This window comes from Adiantum capillus-veneris, chromosome 1, assembly GCF_014529385.1.
Source record: "Adiantum capillus-veneris isolate H3 chromosome 1, ASM1452938v2, whole genome shotgun sequence".
NCBI classification, from domain to species: domain Eukaryota; kingdom Viridiplantae; phylum Streptophyta; class Polypodiopsida; order Polypodiales; family Pteridaceae; genus Adiantum; species Adiantum capillus-veneris.
In genome coordinates this window covers 28,781,000-28,800,873 of record NC_140931.1, presented here as the reverse complement: position 1 = coordinate 28,800,873, position 19,874 = coordinate 28,781,000, and the positions used below count along the sequence as shown (strand labels likewise).

Genomic DNA, 19,874 nt, shown 5'->3' with positions numbered 1-19,874 from the left:
CACAGAAATAAAATTGCAATTACTTACATAAATTAAATGCAATTGTACATAAAAAATCGCCATCAAAGCTCTCCCATCCGTTGTTGCCCAAGTGGTACGAGGTCCCCGACTCCACTCACATCTTCGCTCCCTCTTTTTGTTGCTTGTGTTGTCGGGATTTTTACGTAATTTTTTCTTTGCTTTTTTCCAATCTTCCTTGTCGATCTAGGATGGCTTGGGTACATTGGTCTTCAATGCTTTGTATACCTCCGAGTGCTCGTCCTTCAAGTAGGCTTGCATATATTTGGTGGAGAAACGATGCTCCACACTCTCCATGTAAAACGCGTTGTGAAACATGTTGATTGCCTTTTCTTTGAGCTTGGCTGATATTTCTTTCCATTTCTTCACGAGGTGGTGAATGAATACCCATAAGCAGAAGTTGTGCATAGTAGAAGTCACCTTCCTACTAGTTACATTTATCCAAATCTCGTCTTGGTAGTAGGGTCTATGGTGTAAGAGAGGTCCTCTCGCGTGCTGTGGAGGTACCGCGGGGTCACAATGGGAGTCTTGGCAGGGGTGAGTCCAAGAGCGGCAAGCAGTGTGAGGTGAGGTCAAGAGTGGCCAATTGCCTGGGCAAAACCCGGAGAACAACTGTGTAGGAGGTGTGGGAGTGCCAAACGATAGACCAGGATGGGACGCTCAATGGATGCGAGGCGGTGTGAAAGCTTTGGTGGTGCCACCACCACAAATTTTGCCTCCTCTACGACTAAAGCGTCTGGCCCACAATATCTCACGTGAGCGCTTAGTGGAGATGAATGACTCAAAGCACTGTGATTGCTTTGAAGATATAGAGTGTTAGGGTGATGGTCGGTGTGAAGTTGTCAAGAAAGGACAAGAGGACAAAGTGTGCAGATGTAAGAAGGCTTTGTATGGGTTGAAGCAATCTGCTCGTGCTTGGTATGAGAAAGCTCACACTCATTTGGTCAAACGAGGCTTTCGTAACAATCCAACAGAAAGCACATTGTATATAAAGCATGAGGGTGATGTACTTCTCATTGTGGTTCTTTATGTAGATGATTTGTTGATCACTGGACCCAATGAGAGACATAGTGTTGAATTTAAGGTTGATTTGAATGCTACTTTCAAGATGAAAGATTTGGGGATGTTGCATCATTACTTGGGCATACAGTTTAAGCAGTGTGATGGTGGTATTGCCTTGTGTCAGAAAAGTTACATAGAGACATTGCTATGTAAGTTTGTACTTGAGGATTGCAAACCTATTGCCACTCCCATGGAAACAGGTTTAAAATTGAGTCTTCATGATGTTGGTGATCCTGCAGATGTCACTCTTTACCAAACTGATGTTGGATGCCTCATTTATGTATGCAACATGAGGCTGGAGATTTAGTTTGCAGTCTCACAGGTCAGCAGATTTATGCATAGCCCAGGATCTAAGTATTGGCAGGCTGTCAAGAGGATTTTCCACTACCTTAGTGGCACTTTACATCTTGGCTTGTTTTATCCCAAGGGGGGATCATTGCCGCCAGACTTACATGCTTTTTCGGACTCAGATTGGGGTGGTTCTTTTGACACGCGAGTGTCCACAAGTGGTTTTTGTTTCATGCTTGGTAGTTCATGTATATCATGGTTGAGCAAGAAGCAACCTACTGTGGCCACTTCTAGTTGTGAGGCTGAGTACAGGGTAGTCTTCATAGCTACGGTTGAGTGTGTATGGCTCAGACACCTTATGGCTGATTTGGGTGTCGGACATTGCCACCACTATCTACATTGACAGTCAAAGCACATTGGCAATTGCAAGAACCCAGTTTTTCATGCTCGCACAAAGCACATTGAGGTGCATTACCACTATGTCAGGGAGAGGCTCTCAGTAGGAGAGATGAGTTTGGTTTATGTGCCAACACAGGACAACCTTGTAGATCTTTTCACAAAGGCATTGTCTCGTGAGAAGCTCGAAGTTTTACGCAAATCTTTGGGCTTACTCCCCTTTGTGGACTGATCATGTCCTCGGGGCATGGCACTTCCCTTTACTCATGTGCCAGCTCTCGTTCACCGCATCACTCCAAGGTGGATTTGTTACTATATACATGTGGTAGTGAAGTGTGTGAACAAACTAGGACCGCCGGGGCATTTTCCCTCTTTAGGAGTTTTTTTCCCCCGTGCATTGTATATACGCCCATCACTCTAGGGCTATCTATCTTTCCATTGCACACTAAGTAACATACTCTCTATTGTGTGCCTTGAGCTTCCTTCATCTTCTCCAAGCTGACTGCGTTTCTCTGCAACCCTAATTCCAACACCTTGGTGCTTTCATGGCATGAGCATTAAGTGTGAAATAGGTGTCACTCACAAGAATGTACCAACTCGCTTGACAAGATAAGAAGCATTGTGGGAAATTGTAATGCATCAAAAACTGTATGCACAAGGAAAGCATAGAAACTAGGGTTTTACTGATGTTTAGGGAAAAGTGTGTCATAGCTTGACACTGAGCCCGTTCTAAAAGTTGATCCAAAGGAAGATTAAAAAAAGGGGATATTCTTATTGAGCATTGCCTTAACAAGATTTTTGTATATTTGGGATGAGGATTTTCCTCTTATCACTACTCTGGCATGCTATTTTGACTTTTCAACCTCGACGGCAATGCTTTTGGGCTTTTTGAGCGTTTAAGTTTCAGCCTTTGTCCATTATAAGGGCACCAAGCATGAGGATATTGGTAGCATCTACTTGGATTATGCACCACAACTTTAGTTTGGGCAACAAGTGTTTGGAGTGAGACTTGGACTTTAGGTATGTTAATGGGTTTGGGCACCATGGACACCCAAGGGCCATGAAGGCATGTGCCGTGGACAAGAGAATGAACAAGAAGATTGCTAATTAGAGACTAATGGAAGAAACTTGTGTTTATTGGCAATGCTTTAAGCGTGTGGTATCCTTTGCAAAAGCACGAAAAGTTCTTTATTTGTAATGTTGACTCGTGGCATGCATTGATTGCTCTATGATATGCCAAGCAATGCTAGGGCCAAGAATCTTTTCGCCTTTTTAATGGTACAAAATGAAGACCTTGTGAGCCTCAAGATTGGAATTCTCAAAGAGGACACACCTAGCAAGGCTTGGTTGCCCATTATGCTTAGATTTGTGCCACCTATCCATCACAAGCAATTTGACCATATGGCTAGGGTAGGTGTTGTTCCTCTCTTTGATGCCTTACGACCACAATGTAGCCAATCTTCTCTCTTTTCATAGCGTGTCATCAAGATGATAACTCTCATAGGTATCATGGACTTTAGGCATGTGTTCCCTCCCTTGGTTGTTCAACAACTTTGGCAGAATTGGATATTCAAAAGCTTTTTAAAAAGCCCATAACTAAACATTCTGCAAATCATGTCTATCAACAACTTATTTGACGATTGACAAGGCCAATAAGGCTTGATGGGTTGAAAAACGCTATTGTTGGTGGAGAGTATTTTGAGGTCAGAATACTCAACTTCCTTATAAGTAAAGGTGTGTGTTTGGCGAGTAACAGCGAACCGTAAAATGGTAGAGCAAAGACGTCGTTTTTGTTATACCCAAAGGGCAAGGCCATAGAAATAGAGATGAATTCTCTTTTTGGCTAGCTAAAACTAGGATTAATGTTTTTTGAAATAAAAAACATTGATTGGTTAGTGATGTAGTGAGCACTTAAGAGAAAGTTAGGAGTGATACTGGTGGGTTGTTGAGTGGGTGATGATCTCATGTTTTCTCTCAAAAGATATTGAGATAAAGTTTTTTGGCCTGCCCAAAAGGCATATACTATAGTGTTGAGTACCCTTTCTGTGCTAATCATTGTCCTTTGTCTAAAGCCAACTGCCTTTTGAACTGTTATGTTCTTTTCTTTATAAGTATAATTCTAAAAACAGCAGCACCCACACACACACACACACAGAGATATTTGCATTCTCTTTGCTAACACCTTTCTCCATCCTTGGGTTTTTGGCCTGCCACCGGGTGGGCCATTCTACACTCTCTTTTTTCTCCAAATGACATGGCATGTGCCCTTTTAGAAAGAGTTAGGGTTTCACCTTCTCTCTAGGTACCCATCGCTTGTTTTAGAAAGTTCATGGCCCTTGGTCTCCATGGCCCTTCATAGCCAAGTATCACAACGATATGCCAGTGTTGTAGCTTAGTCAACACATTCACATTTCCATCATCGAGACGCCCCTTGTACACGGAGCCAAAGCCTCCCCTTCCCAAGTAAAATTATGCGCTCAAATTGTCGGTTGCCATTTGGAGAGAGGGCAAAGCTTGTGTCCTCAGAACCCACCCTAGTTAAATCTTGTACACCTAACGGTTGCTTTGTGGGCCTCTTTTCATCATCATTTCCTCTTTTGCAGCGGTAGCAAACCATCATAGAGGCTAGAGCAATAAGGGTCACGAGAATAGCAACTGCAATCGGTATAGCATTGGGTAACCGTGTTTTTTCCTTTGCCTTGTTCCTATTTGAAGGTCCATTAGATGAAGAAAAAATGGATATGTTGATAAATGGATTCACTGCAGTATTAATGGCAACATCGCGAGCAAATATTGGTAATGGACTAGTGAGGTTATCGTTTCTCACATCCAAGTTTTTTATTCAAGAAAGGCTAGCAAGAGCCGATGACACCATACCAACAAGGTGGTTATCATTCATCTTCAAAGTGGTGAGGGATGTTAGTTGTGCAATGCTTGGGTTAATTACACCATAAAGGTTATAACTGGCCAGGTTAATACTCACAATATTGCCTTAGAATTGCATAAAATACCGATCCAGGATGCACATGGATTATCGCCACTCTAAGAGCTTACTAGCCTATTTGCACATGCCACCCCCATCGTGTCTTGGCAAAACAAATTGTTGCGGTATGTGAACTTGGCCACAATGTGGGGTAGCGGACCGTCAATCTGATTGTTCTCCACAGCAAAAACGGTGAAGGGCAGTGTCGTAAATGAAGGGGGGATGGGACCGAGAGAGGGGGGGGGGGGGGGGGGGGGGGGGGGGGTGTCACTACATGTCAAACCTATATATTACGTGCATTCAAGGACTATTTATAAAACACCTTAGCTCTAAAATTTGCACCAATAAAGGAGACCCTTTTCCTATTCATTCTATAAATATTTTTTCAGAACCATTTTTCCAACGCCCTTTTGTATGTGAAATTGTGAGAAAATATAGAATAAATTAATCCCTAATGTTGGACCCACATGATAGGCATTTTTTAATTCTGGTGACCTCCCTGAGGATGGGAGCCACTAGCTTGTTGTCATTCAGTCTGAGGTCACTGAATGAGATTGAGTTTGTCAAATTTGGAGGAAGAATACCTGAAAACTCGTTCTCATGTAGCCAAAGCAACCGCAGTGATATCATGCTTCCAATGTCATTCAGATTGCATGAGAGCGTCGGTCCCAACTGATTATTTCCTTGGAATTGTTGCAAGCTCAATGAGCCTAAGGCACTTGTAATTCCACCTCCCATCTTGTTATAGGCAAGGCTCAACACACTCAAGCTACTCATGCTACCCAGAAATGAAGGAATCTCACCCACCAAGCCTGTATTGGTGAGGGTAAGATTAGTGAGGAAAGTTGATGCTTGCAAGTCTATAGGAAGAAACCAGCCGCCTTCGGCACATGAGGAATTGAGCAGCGGGTTGTTGTGCATGTACAAATACCTGAGACTTGGAAGATTCCTGAAGAAATCCCACGGAATGGTGTCAAAGTTGTTGTCATTCAAGTAGCAAGATTGCAAGATAGAGACACCACTTAGTGAAAGGAAAGGGGCCTGTAAACCCATTTCTTTGCAAGGAGATTGAGGTAAGCAAGGCGAGCTTGTTCAGATTCAGAGTAACGGAGCCCCCCAAGTCAAGACCGGCCAAGTTGATGGACAAAACGAAGCTTCCAAAGCACTTGATGCCTTTCCAAGAGCATGGATCTTGACTATCTTCCCATCCTAGTTGATCCCCATTCTCCACACTAGCTTTGAAATCAGACAAAACACCCAGATTCTCTGCATCCATCTGTGCAAAGATCTGACAATTCCTCGCGCATACCAACATCATTGCCAAAAAGAGCACCCACATAGCCCATTTTCAAATGCAGCCCATTATAGGGCCTTCAACGAAGTGAGCTGGGAGCACAATGTTGCGATCAGTATATTCACATAGATGTGAAACCCTTGCTTGCAATCCATGGACCGCGGAAAGGTTGAGCTGAGCAAGGGGATGAAGGTACTTCAAGTCGATCGAAGTGGGTAGTAGAGTTGGACGGTACCCAAGAAAATGTAGAGGAGCCAATCTAAAAGTAAAGGTTCTGGGTAAGGTAGGGAGGAATGTAGCACTTCAAAAGTGCACCAATAGCAAGTTGCAATTGCTTTGTTTGTCCAAACGACCACCTAGAAGGTGATGTAAGCATCTTATTACAAAACGCCTGTTTTGAAGGTGGCAATCAAGAAAGACAAGCGAGACTTAAGCTTATCTCAAAATGTGACCTTTCATTCGAAGGTAGTTTATTGCTTTTGCAGAACCTTTAAAATCAGCTAGGTGTACTTGGGCAAGTAAAACCACCATCTTAAATGGGGGGTCATGTGAATAGATGTCTTAAGACAGTTTTGCAAGAACAATTGAGACAAAGCATAGGTTTTGGGATGTTTTATGCTAGATATGGGTGGCTTTGCCTTGGCACCTCTAGAGCCATAAGAGGAACTCAATGCAAAGACCTCTATTTTAATAGTGTGCTCTGGTATATCTGCATGCAAGTGTGTTAGGGGTGTGTGTGTGTGTGTGTGTGTGTACGTACGTGCTTGCGCGTGTGTGTGCGCAGATAATGATACCTAGTGGGTGTTGTATTTGATCAATACTATTCATATTAAATATTGTTCGTTGTCTTATAGATAACTTGAAACTTGCACTTCCTTTTAAAGATGAACTTGGCCTCTTCCTAGAATCCTCTGGGTAAATATGGTATGTCGCAACAAGTTAGTGTTGGGCAAATGCAAAAATTGCATCAAAGGCTCATAGACTGTTCATTCGGATTTGGCATTTCTATGCTTGAATAGAGAGCTAGCTATTTTATCAAAAAGCCAAGAAGGTTTTGCTGACAGGAAATAGCTCCAAAAGCTGTATAGTGAGCAATGTCATGTTGGGAAGTTTGACTACTTGCTATGCTCCAATATTCCTTGCAAACCAATTAAGAAGTTTAATAGCTTAATAACTTGATTAGTGTCATTATGCATGCAAGCAAGGTTATCAAGACCAAAAACGTCGTAGTTATGCATGTGCTGATTTTTGAAATCTTATTAGATATATTTGCCAACACTTGGTTTCCTGGTAATCACTTATGATCGTGCCTTTTTTTTAAGTCATTTCAAATACATTTTTGCAATAAGGAAGTTTTTGCTTTTTGTGAGCTATTGTATTGTGTGTAAATGCTCTTACTTAGCAAGAATCACATTAGTTAGAATCTTGTATTGGGTATGTTTCAGTGACTTATTTTCAATCAACATTTTGCGTGATGAGCTGATGGTTATATTGTCTAGTGGATGACTATCGCGAGCCCATCCCTTGCACATTCCTTCAAAACTATATTAAGGTGTATAATTTAGATTTAGCACACTAGTTTTATCTATATTGTGTAAGTAGCCTTACTTAGCAACATTTGTAGTAAATCAAAGCCTAGTGTCATCCAATTGGATGAATGTTCACAAAGAGTATAGTGGTTTGATTTCAGCAAGCGACTTAATTAACATAGAGGACACAAATTGCAAGAATGTAGATAGGTTTTCTCGTTTCTCGTATATTGTGATAGTGCCAAAAATGTGATCTTATGTCCTCTACAATTTCAATCCACTGCAAGAGTGTGTGTGGCCTCTCTTGCTCATTCAACGTAGAACTCTTCGGTCGGGGTGCCGCTTTCTCCGTTTGAGCTTGATAGAACTTTAGTTGGCTCAGTGGGACGCCATAATCGAATCGATATTACAAGCTTTGCTAAGAGTAACGGCTCTTTGAAAACTCAAAATTTTGTTTTTTCAAGAGCGCAAATTTGACAGAAATCTTGAATAGAAGACTAACTCAATTCCTAGTTGTAGCATACTTGTAGTAGCATTTGTGCGCAATCTAAGCTGGTTTTGCTTCTTTGTGCGCGTGCGCGCGACAGTATGTTTTTTCTCAATACAAATTAGTATGGCCCTTTCAAGTCTCTCTGTCTCTGTCTCTCTCTCTCTCTCTCTCTCTCTCTCTCTCTCTCTCTCTCAAAGATGGTCGTTGGTAGCACCACAAAGCTCACAAATTGACCTTTGTCTCTGCCTTATAATCACCATTAGCATATACACACGCAATAAACCGAACTACAAAATGATTAGCAATGCAATGCAGACACATTGCCTCTCTCGTCTTGTCACACACACAAAGCTACTCACGTAAGGGTTCTCCTATCTCTTTCTCCACATGTAACCTTTTGGTCTCATAGGCATTTTGGCCTTTTGAAGACGTTAATATTACATTTCATTTCTCTCTCTCTCTCTCTCTCTCTCTCTCTCTCTCTCTCTCTCACACACACACACACACACACGAGGTGCATGCTTCGTAACAGATCCCCCATATGTACTCTACTAGCTTGGTGCCACCTCATGCGTGTGCATGCGTTGTAGGACTTATTGGACCTCATGTCACACGTTGCGTAGTGCATGGGTTGTAGGACTAATTGGACCTCATGTCACAAATTGCGTAGTGCACACGTGGACGATAGCAGCAATCTAAAGTGCAGCAATCCCAATTGCCTACGGTAGCAACCTAAAGACAGTACCCATGTTGCCATGTTCAGATTGTGGTGTGTGGAGAGAGAGAGAGAGATGGGCCATACATCTCAAGCATCACAAACCAAGAACAACTCAACACGACTGTAATTTTAAACTCTTTTGGGACACTTTGACTCCATGAATCCTGGCATTGATGCTATCTTAAGCCACTAGCCGAAAATGCTAGGTGGGAATTGAATGATAACACTACCTTATGAGCTTATGAGCACTAGGAGAGAGAGAGAGAGAGAGAGAGAGAGAGAGAGAGAGAGAGAAACTTCTTGAAAGTACCGATGGGCTATTTTTAGCACAAGCTTCACCAAAGCCTCCACCATGTTGTATAATAACAAAGAGAATGCGTGTTCGTGGCAAATGTGTAGTGGTAGTGGCTCCTAAACTAGATTGTAAGAGTGAAGGCTACAACGAAATTCCTCCGAGTACAACATTTTAGATAGATATTGAGCTTCTTTGTTTGTCTTTTGAAAAAATAGGAAGCCCTTCAAAATCTAGCACTACAGCAGCAATGAGCGCGTTGTGCCTAGAGATTATTTATGGTGTGTCAAGCATATCATGAGCCTAAGTGGAGCAACCAACATCAATCTGGCAGGCCTCGTGAATTTTTCAGTTGTTCCTCTAGGGTAAAGGGGCCATGTATTAAGGACCCCTCAACAGGTACCGAGCATGTGCTGGTCCTTTTCGAGCATGGAGGGGCTACACAATAGCTATCTGCAACAAAAAGCGATTTCGGGTGCAGCACGATCGTCCACATTTTCAGAGGTCCTGTTTATTAAAAAAAAGGGCACCAATAGCACGATTATCGACCCCTACCTAAACTTAGGACAACCAGGATCAGTTTTTGAAACATCTACAAGCAGGTTCTTTTACGGTTAGCTCAGTTCGAACAAGATCCTTGCTGTTGGATGTGAGCTCGATCTGTGCTTGGGGGGGCGGGGGGGGGGGGGGGGGGGGGGGGGGGGGGGGTTTGGTGGGTTCAGATGAAATCTCTCATCGGTCGTTGTCGAATCTCATCCACATCATCCATGGTCAGTACTCTGGTTGGACGTCTTGCATGTCAAGCTAGAGTGATTTGTATCTTCTGTTGCAGCCTTCATCGATGCTGGCAGACCGCTCGAGGTCGTGGGCATCTGGACCTGCCTAGCTCCATAGCTCGGTCAATCAACGTACCTCTAGTGTGGGTGGGCTCTGAGATCTGCTGTGGTGACTACTCCTCTGCCTCTCCCCTGGCTTGTGTAAAGAAATCTGTGATTCGTCTCTGAGACTCTCTCCCCTGATGTCCTCAGCAAGCTCTCCCATAGTCTGCGTATCTCTAGTAGGAACAATCCGAGACATCTCTGATCCTCGTATCTCATGACTCTAGAAAATGGTCCGAAGCCCTCTATGAACAGACAATGGAAGCGGCCACGTATCTCATAATACGCAGGGCAATGACATGTGTAGTGCAACTCTGTCTCTAGTTCGAAGTGACATAGGTGACATATCGTGGCCCCTGCTGGCACCCCTCGAAATCGGCCAATCTCAATCTGGAGCTGATGTGAGGATGTGCGTATTTGCCCAATAGCGCATCGTATCCCATGAGATGAGTGCGTATCCATGTATGCAGGCCTAGTCACAAAACCGTCCTCCATAAGTTAGAGAAGATGCTCTCTGTAAAAGGCCATCTTCGTTCTCAACTCCTGTGTCGGTTGTCTCCATGTGCTCTTGGTATCTAGCTGAATCAAATCCTGGCGTATGAGTCTGGTGATCTCTGTCCGTGTGAGAGACAGAGAGGGTGCATCCAGGATGTATTGAAACGGAGGCAATCTATCCATGCTGAAACCATGTGACTGAAACCATGTTTTCATCTGTCTATACCAACATGCTATATCTCCTTGTAGCGCTAGTTGTCGAGATGACTCCAGGGCAAGCCGAGCATCTCTCTCCCTGGGGAGATCCCATAAACTGTTGATAAAGGATACTGATCTAGTCAATGCCTCAACCAAGAGGGAGGAGGGGGGGGGGGGGGGGGGGGGGGGGGGGGGGGGGGGGGGGGGGGCTAGCTCGGCTCGGATAATCTCATGCAGCACCGAGGCCTTAGCCCGAATCATCCGAGCAATCATAGAGACCAGAGGCCTCTCCATACATCTCCATCCATTTGTGTTGCCAGATCTCCCACGATGGTCTATTGAGGGTCCCCATACTTGAACTCCGTAGAGCATAGCTAAGGTCACTAGAGTGTCAAAAAGCCATAGCTTTGTTCGCGGTTCGTGAAACTGAACCTGCGAACACATCCTCTCCATTCCTCCCAAGACTGCATATGATCTTGCATCTGTGTACTTCACAATCTCCCGGCCATACATAAATGTGGGTGTTGACCTCCTGACCCACTGTGGTGTGGTGTTGAATACCATAACCTTGGTTTTCCCAAGGTTGACAGACAATCCACTGTCATGAGCAAATGTATTCAAAGCATCTAAATGACGTTGCATCCACTCTAGAGAGTCAAAAATCAACACAATATCATCAGCATATTAACCATGTCCCTACTAGCTGAGCACCTCTGTCTCCTTGACGCTCTACATAGTCTGAAAACTCGTCCACATACATCCCAAAAAGAGTCGGAGATAGGGGGCATCCCTGCTTCACTCCAATAGTGGAGTGGACCATGTCAGACATTCCCTCAGTAGTGCATACCTGCCTCACTGTCCTGTATAGAGCCAGAATACCCCATATCAGCTCTATAGGCACGCCCATGTCCTGTAGTCTGCGTATAAGTCTGGCTCTCGGCACTGTGTCAAAGGCTTTGCGGAAATCCTCAAAGCTACATTAGATCCTCTTGCCATGGTGTCTACCCTCCTGCCAGAATCTGGTCCAGAGTGGAGAAACCTTTCCTGAATCCTGCTTGCCCTGGTACTCGTATGCCCTCTCACTCTGCACATCTACTCAACTCCTGTTCAAGAACGGATGCATACAGCCTAGCCAATGTGTGACCAACCATGATGATGCGATAATTCCCGGGAATCATGGGATCTCCTCACTTGAAAATAGGCACAATCGTAGACATACTCCAAGTCTTAGGAAAGCCTTCATACATGGCTCGATTACACATCATAGCAAGAAGCTCTGCAAGCATGTCTCTGGCATGGATGAAGTGCTTTGCTACCAGACCATCACGAACATATGCTCTCCTTGTCTTCATCCTGTCAATGGCTTTCCTTACCCTCTCGGCAGTAAAGAAAGTACATGTCTCCGGGCATGTCACTAGTGGGTCCGGCAAAGGTGGTTGCCCTGATGCTGTGTAGAGGAATGTGGCATATTCCCCCCACGTCTCTGTGGAGGTGACCGTTGGTGGTGGTGAATGCTTGTGGAATAGCCTCCATGCTTCGCCTGATTCTTGACTCATAAATAGCTTATACAGATCCCGCTCTAGCTAAGATAGATAAGCCCTTTTCTTTCGTCGCACTAGGCAGCGAAAGATAATTTGTGACTGTCTATGTGTGGTAATACCCATGAGCACTTCCCTCTGTAATTTGATCCTTATCTCTCTACATTCCTCATCATACCAACTGTTATGGGGCATGCTCCCAGATCGTCTCCGTGTAGGCTGACTGTGGGGGTATGCCTCTGATGCTGCATCATGTAGCATCTCTATCAATATCTGAGTGAGTTCAGTTAGTGGCCGTCCCGGCTTGAGTGCATAGCTCTTTGTATATCTCATCCATATACACAGAATCGTCTCCCTCATGAAGGTATACCGAGTATGCGCGGGGACCTGTCCTAATGGAGCAGTGCTGAATCGAATCGTCAGGGTAAAAGACAGGATAGCATGATCAACTGCCACTCCAACTGGCCTATTGCCCACCATGAAGTCCTGAAAGAATGGAATGAAACCTGGTTGGGCCATTACATAATCCACTGTACTAGCACCATGTCGATGTCAAGCAAGTAAAACCTCCAACTGTTGAGAATCTTTGCAGGCCATTCAAAATGGCCAATCTATGTGCAGTTCCCATATCGATCAAGTATCTGCCATACTCAGTGTACTCCTCATCTTGTGATAGTCTGGATAGGCCCATCTCTGTAACGTCCAGCTCCCTAAGCATCTCCTCGGAAGTATCATAAAATATTGTTTGGTGATGGGCAGTCCTAGCATTGAAGTCCCCTAGCATGATAATGTCACCATCCTTAGAAAACTCCCATATGTCATTATCCAAAATAGCAATGGGGGACTGTCCTCTAGGTGATGCATATACTGATGTACTAGGAGGAAAGTAACTAATAGCAATGTAGAGGTATCTGCCCGTCTTTGCCCTGAGCCTCACCCACATGTACCTAGCATGTTCATCCTTGCGCACTATATATATCAATGGCTGCAACTCCTCCCTGAATAGAGCTGCCATTCCCCCTGAACCCCGTCCTCGATGCTCCGATCTGGTCTCCTGTCTACAAGCTGTCTCCCATCTATATCCGCTCACCTATGGCATGGATTGCCTAGGAGCTTGATGCGTCTCAAAGTAGAAAATGATGTCTCTCCCTGTGAAACTATCCTCAAAAGCACCTACATCAAGGCGGAGTGACCCATTACAATTCCAGGTTGCCATCTTTAGTGTGGTCCCATAGGTCTCGCACCGTCATGCGGAGCGTCGCTCCAATATCACCACTCTTCCATCCCTCTAAAAAGCAATCTTCCCTTTCTCCCTTGCTGCTCTAATTTCCGGCATTACTTCTTGCATTTGAGCAATTTGCGAGAGGGTGAGGTCATCTCCAAGAGAGATGCCAGTCTTCTTTGGAGTCGGTCTCTTCTTCAAGAAGTCCTTCGCTTCCATGGAAGAAAACGGAGGATGAGTGCCCTTTCTTTCGAGTGCCCTGCGCTCGAACCCTGGTCTCCACGGTCTCCTTCCCCCCTGCCGCCGTCCCGTCTGAACCCAGCCTAAGAAATGTCCAGATGACTTAATATGAATGCTATCAGAATAAGCACTTTTCCTTCAAGGACGGACTGATGAGTTTCAAACAAACTTAAAACCATATTAACCATCATTATCTACAGATTTTCAAGCATGCCTTGATGATAACACAACAGAGCATAATACATGAGGACACTGCAGCGAAAAAACTGTCATTGGTTGTTTTGCCCCTGCAAGGTTCCATCAATGAGTCTTAACAGCTGTTCATACATGTAAAGCTAGCATGCCATTCATATATTTTCTTCTAACGGTCCTATATTTCTGCAGAAGGCCAATAAAAACAACACAGGCCTGTGCATAATTGGCAGAAGAAACAAAGCTGTCTTTTGCTACAGAAAATTTCACCTCCATGTCTTCTAGCAACTCAGAGCGCGCCTTGCTGTCAATGAGCCTGTCATGAAAGAAAGTCACAGGATCGCTCCAGACTGTCGTCTCGTGTTTTCCAGAAAGATGGCGCAGCCAATGCATCCAATCTAAAGATGTACTTGCTGGAGTATCTATGGCTGTCAAAACCATATGCATCACCTCATTGAAAGCAGTTGCCTTGGCCACTTCTTGAATCAATCCCTTGAAGAACGATTCAAATCTATCAATATTGTATGCTTCTTTATGCCGAGACTTTGCTGCAATCAAGCATCCTTTTCTGAATGAACTGTACTTATCACCACATTGCCTTACAGCCACATGCAGCATTCCCTTGTAGAAATCCCTTGCTCCTAAATCACTACTGTCAAACAGGTCCCCATTCTGCTCCGTCCACCAGCATTCAAGTGACATGTGTACCAATCCTTCCCAGCTGTTAATGCAAAAGCATTGGTCACGGAATGGTTAAATGACAACTAAATGTGGAGATAAATCCACATATAATAACTGTTTCAATGAGCTCACATGCTAAAGATAGTGCACACAGTAAAACAAAAACAACATGAGTTCTTGCCAGAATGAGAAAGATAATTGATACTGCTGATGAGGCTTACCCTCCATTGCCAGTAGCTGTGGCCATGTTTGTTGCTAAATGGTCATGAATTTATCCCACCATGAACTTCAAGCTATCTAATGTGCTGACACCAATGCCAGGTACTGATGTCTAGATACAATATTTGAGGCAAACCACACAACATATCTGCCACAGCTCAATTCCAGGAAGCGTCTCTAAAATGGCTGAGAGTAGTTCCTGTTTGGTCTGTGTGTTTCCAAAACCAAGGAATGCACAAATCAAGCCAGCAGCAAGTTCCTTGGCTATTCCTACCTTGGCTCCCTCGCCCGTGGCCTCTTCGAACTCACACATTTTCTGTCTTTTCCCTCCCATTATTACCCTCCATCCTTGTCACCACATTTTAACAGAACAGGATCCCACAAAGCCATCATACCACCACTCCTCACCATTATTTCATCATCGGAAACTTTGCCTTTAGCTCCTTGCTCAGTCTCCTAAACAATGATTATGATTCTTTGTCACTGGTACTGTCAATTTTGAAATTTATTTTAAATTTAAACTACATCACCATGAAAGGTCTCAGCCCTGAACCATGTCACTCTGTAATGCAGAATACTCCAAAAACCCACAAGGCGAGCACTTTCCCCCAGAAGATCCACCAGAGAAAAAATGTTATGTCTACGATAAGGAAATTCTCTCCGTTACTCATGCATTAAAGCATTGGAAGCACTGAGATGAGTTTCCGGTTCGCACAGTCACAAAGCGCTTGGATGGCTTCAATCTATGTCTAGCGCACTGGAATGATAGGTAAGCACATTAGTCTCAATTCTTTGAACAATTTGGTAGTATGTGCGCACGATTTTGAAAAAAGGTCCAATTTGAAGCATCTTTTCGGATGCTCTCTTTTCTCTCTGGTTTTTCTCAATTGTGGTGACCGAGCCAGCCTCTCTCTCTCTCTCTCTCTCTCTCTCTCTCTCTCTCTCTCTCTCTCTCTCTCTCTCTCTCTCTCTCGGGACTGTAGCAGCAACCCAGCCTCTCGCGCAGAAGTCCAACCTCTCCCGTCGACTGTAGCAGCACAGCATCAGAGACTCATCCTGTCGACAGGACTTTAATCTCTCTCTCTCTGCAGCAGCGTGCCCATCTTTGAATACATGGCGGACTGCAATGACTGAGGACGTACAGAGCGCGCAGCCCCAGCAGGTCAGGTAGGGTTCTCTCTCTCTCTCTGCAGCAGCGTGCCCATCTTTGAATACATGGCGGACTGCAATGACTGAGGACATACAGAGCGCGCAGCCCCAGCAGGTTAGGTAGGGTTCTCTCTCTCTCTCTCTCTTTCTCTCTCTCTCACAGCAGCCCTGCGCGTTCCTTCCTGAGGGTTCCCTGCAGCCCTGCACGTCCAGCTTGAATTTTATAATGGAAAATGATTCTTTGGGCCACACCGTAATGGATCAACGTCAAGGCCATGAATGCTTGATGGGTGTTGCACAAACTGTCACACTTGAAGAAGACCCTGCACAGGACACGGAAGCCGCCAATGTCTCACCTGTTTGCAAGCCACGAGCAAAGGCAACCTTCATGCTCACGAATAAGCGGATGGCGCAGGTGGAGAGGGAAATGAAGGAGTGGTAAACAGAGATGGAAGGATGGTGGAAGGAGAAGGCCAACCTCCTTCAGATGGTCTTCAATGAAGGCGCACAGTGGAAGAAGGAGAAAGAGAGCCTTAACGCAGAAATACAGACACTCAAGGAAGAAGTCTCAGCCCTCAAACAAGAGAACCCAAACGCCGAGATACGGACACTCAAAAAAGAAGTCTCAACCCTTAAACAGGAGCTTGCTGATACAGTAAGAAATGGACTAGAGGAAAGCGAATTTCAACCCTCGGTAATAGATGAAATCTAGGAAATTAAGGAGCAGGTAAGGATGATCACAGAGGAAGAGAAACTAAGTGTGGCAAAGACATCTTCATGGGCGGAGATGATAACAAGGACACAGAAAAAGGCGAACGAGGCTAATAAATGGATTGAGGTCGCCAAGAAAGGGAAAGGTCAAGAAACTCCTTGTACACCGACGCTTATCAACATGACTCTCAAAGAGGAACAAAGAAGGCGGATGCGAGCATTGCATGTGAGAGTGACCGGTCTCAAGGACATAAACACTGTGGAGAAAGAGGTCACAAGCCTTACATCCATGATGGGGATGGAGAAGCCTTTGCACACAAAGGCATGGAGGGTAGGTAAGAAAAGTGATGGCACGGGAGAGTCTTCAAAGGGGAGAGCTCTCATACTACGCTTCCCCTCGTTGGAAGAGAAGAAGGAATTCTTGAGGAAGAGGCCTACTCTCAAAAAGACAGGTATTTTCCTCGGTGATGACCTGACTCTCTCACAGTTCGCACATATGAGAGAGGTAATGCCAGAGATTACAACAGCAAGGGAGAAGGGAAAGATAGCCTGCTACAGAGATGGACAGGTGGTGATTTTAGAGTGGCGTACTGCATGACGGTGCGAGACCTATGGAACCACACTGAAGATGGCTACCTGGAATTGTAATGGGTCTATGAGGTTGGACGTGGGTGCATTTGAGGAGAGTTTCAAAGACAAGGATATTGTGTTCTTCCCAAAGACTCATCAGGCCCCTGGACAGGTAATGCCACATGTGGTGGGATACAGATGGGAAACAGCTCACAGGACAAATGCGAGATCTGAGCATGGGAATAGAGGTTCAAGAGGAGTAGCAGTGCTATTCAGAGAGGAACTACAACCATTACTACATATTGTACGAAGAGATGATCATGCTAGATATATGTGGGTGAGACTGAGAGCTGACACAGGTCGATTCCTATATATTGCCATATGTTACTTTCCTCCCAGTACATCAATGTATGCCGCATCCAGAGGGCAGTCGCCTTTCACTATCCTAGATGATGACATTTGGGAGTTTTCTAGGGATGGTGATATCATTCTCCTAGGGGACTTTAATGCCCGAACGGGCAACTCGCAGACAGTCTTCTACGACACTTCAGATGAGATGCTTAGAGAGCTGGATATGGGTGAGTTGGGACTTGAGAGATGCTCAGATGACAGAGAGCAAACGGAGTATGGGAGATACTTCATGGAAATGACGAATACACATGGATTAGCCATACTTAATGGATTACAGCGATTTTCTGGAGCAGCTGGTTTCACATGCTTTCCACATAGACATGGGGCCAGTACAATGGATTATGTTATGACACAACCGAGCTTTGTCCCTTGCATTCAGGATTTCACAGTGGGAGCCAGGCCAGTGGGCATAGCAGTAGATCATGCTCTCTTGAGCACTATCCGTTAAATTTCAATATAGTACAACCCAAACATCACGAGGCAGGTCACACACCCGCTATACATTTACACAAGAGACTGATTTCGTTTATTCAAAGGAGATCTGTGACCGTCTATTGGAAGGCACAGCTAGCACAAATGGTACAGGCCTCTCAGTGGAGGAGTGCACCACTCTACTGACTGAGACACTGCATGGGGCTGCATCAGTGGCATACCCACACACTCAGCCGGCCAAGAGACAACATTCTGGGAGCATGCCCCAGAATAGTTGGTATGATGAGGAGTGCAGAGAGATCAGAGCCCAGCTTCAGAGGGACCTTCTTTTAGGAGTCATCACTTACGGACAATCTCGGATTGCTTTCCGACGCCTTGTGCGACGGAAGAAGCGAGCTTACCTAGCTCAGATGGAGCGAGACTTGTATCAGATGTTCTTGAGTAGGGACTCGGGAGAGGCATGGCGACTCTTCCATGAGCACTCCCCTCCCCCAGTGATTACTTCACCTGAGGTGTGGGGCCAATATGCGACATCATTATATACGGTTCCTGGACAGAAACCCCTTCCAAACCCTACCAAGCCTTGCCCAGCTACGAGCACTTTCTTTACACCTGAGATGGTACAAAGGGCCATCGAAAGGATGAAGACCGGGAAGGCATATGATCATGACGGTCTAGTAGCGGAGCACTTTATACATGCCAGGGATATGCTGATGGAGGTTCTCGCAGTGTTGTTCAATCGTGCCATGTGTGAGGGATTACCTGAGACTTGGAGGTTGTCTAATATTGTGCCCATCTTCAAGGCTGGTGACCCTACAGAGCCTGGGAACTACCGCACTATTATGGTTGGACACACATTGGCACGGTTGTATGCATCTATCCTGGAGAAACACTTGAGTGATTGGGCAGAGGGCGAGGGTGTACGAGCAAAGGATCAAGCCGGCTTCAGGAGGGGTTTCTCCACTCTTGATCATATTCTGACACTCAAGGCCATCATTGAGGAGGGCAAAGCACACGGGAGACGGATCTATTGTAGCTTTGTGGATTTTCGTAAAGCATTTGACATGGTACCAAGAGCTCGATTGATGCGCAGACTACAGGAGATGGGGGTGCCCATAGAGGTGATTTAGGGGATTATGGCTTTGTACAGATCAGTGATAGGACATGTACGCACTCCGGCAGGGGTATCTAATTTAGTTCACTCTACTATTGGAGTGAAACAGGGCTGCCCATTGTCTCCTACTCTATTTGGTATGTATGTTGATGAGGTGTCTGATTACATCGACAGAGAGGGTGACAGAGGTGCACAGCTGGCAAGGACGTGGATCCCATTGTTGCTATATGCTTTTGATATTGTGCTGATATCTGACTCACCAGAAGGTATGCAACGACAGTTGGATGCACTATGCAAATTTTGTAGAGGATAGTGGATTGTGTGTAAACCTAGGTAAAACCAAGGTTATGGTGTTTAACACCACACCGCAATGGGTCAAGAGATCAGTACCTACTTTCAAATATGGTCAAGAGATTGTGGAGTATACAAATGCATACACTTACCTGGGGGTAGTCTTTACTAAGCCGAGATTTTCCTTGAGAAGAGCACCAGAGACTAGACTAACTAGAGCTGGTGCCGCTCTCGGAGGAATGGAGAGGATGTGTTCGCAGATTCAGTTCCAAGAACCTAGGACAAAGTTATGGCTCTTTGATACTTTGGTTGCCTCTACTATGTTATATGGGGTGCAGATTTGGGGACCTTCAGTAGGCCAAGAGGGTTGGAGGCGTATAGAGAAGCCCCTGGTATCTATGATCTCTCGGCTGATTAGAGCCAAGGCTTCCGTACCACATGATATCATTCGAGCGGAATTAGT

At 45.0% G+C, this 19,874-nt stretch overlaps 1 protein-coding gene and 1 pseudogene across 3 annotated transcripts in view; both read right to left on the bottom strand.

The window, feature by feature from the left end:
• Nucleotides 1-4,062: 4,062 nt before the first annotated feature.
• LOC147464469 (receptor-like kinase TMK4) lies at nt 4,063-6,086 on the bottom strand (annotated as a pseudogene).
• Nucleotides 6,087-13,840: 7,754 nt separating this feature from the next.
• LOC147464468 (uncharacterized) overlaps nt 13,841-19,874 on the bottom strand; it is a 44,604-nt gene continuing 38,570 nt past the window's right edge. For all 3 annotated transcript variants that reach the window (XM_086515171.1, XM_086515177.1, XM_086515175.1), the window contains one exon: nt 13,841-14,554. In XM_086515171.1, coding sequence (XP_086371297.1) covers nt 13,963-14,554 — 592 coding nt within the window. In that variant the 3' untranslated portion in view covers nt 13,841-13,962. The remainder of the gene's footprint in view (nt 14,555-19,874) is intronic.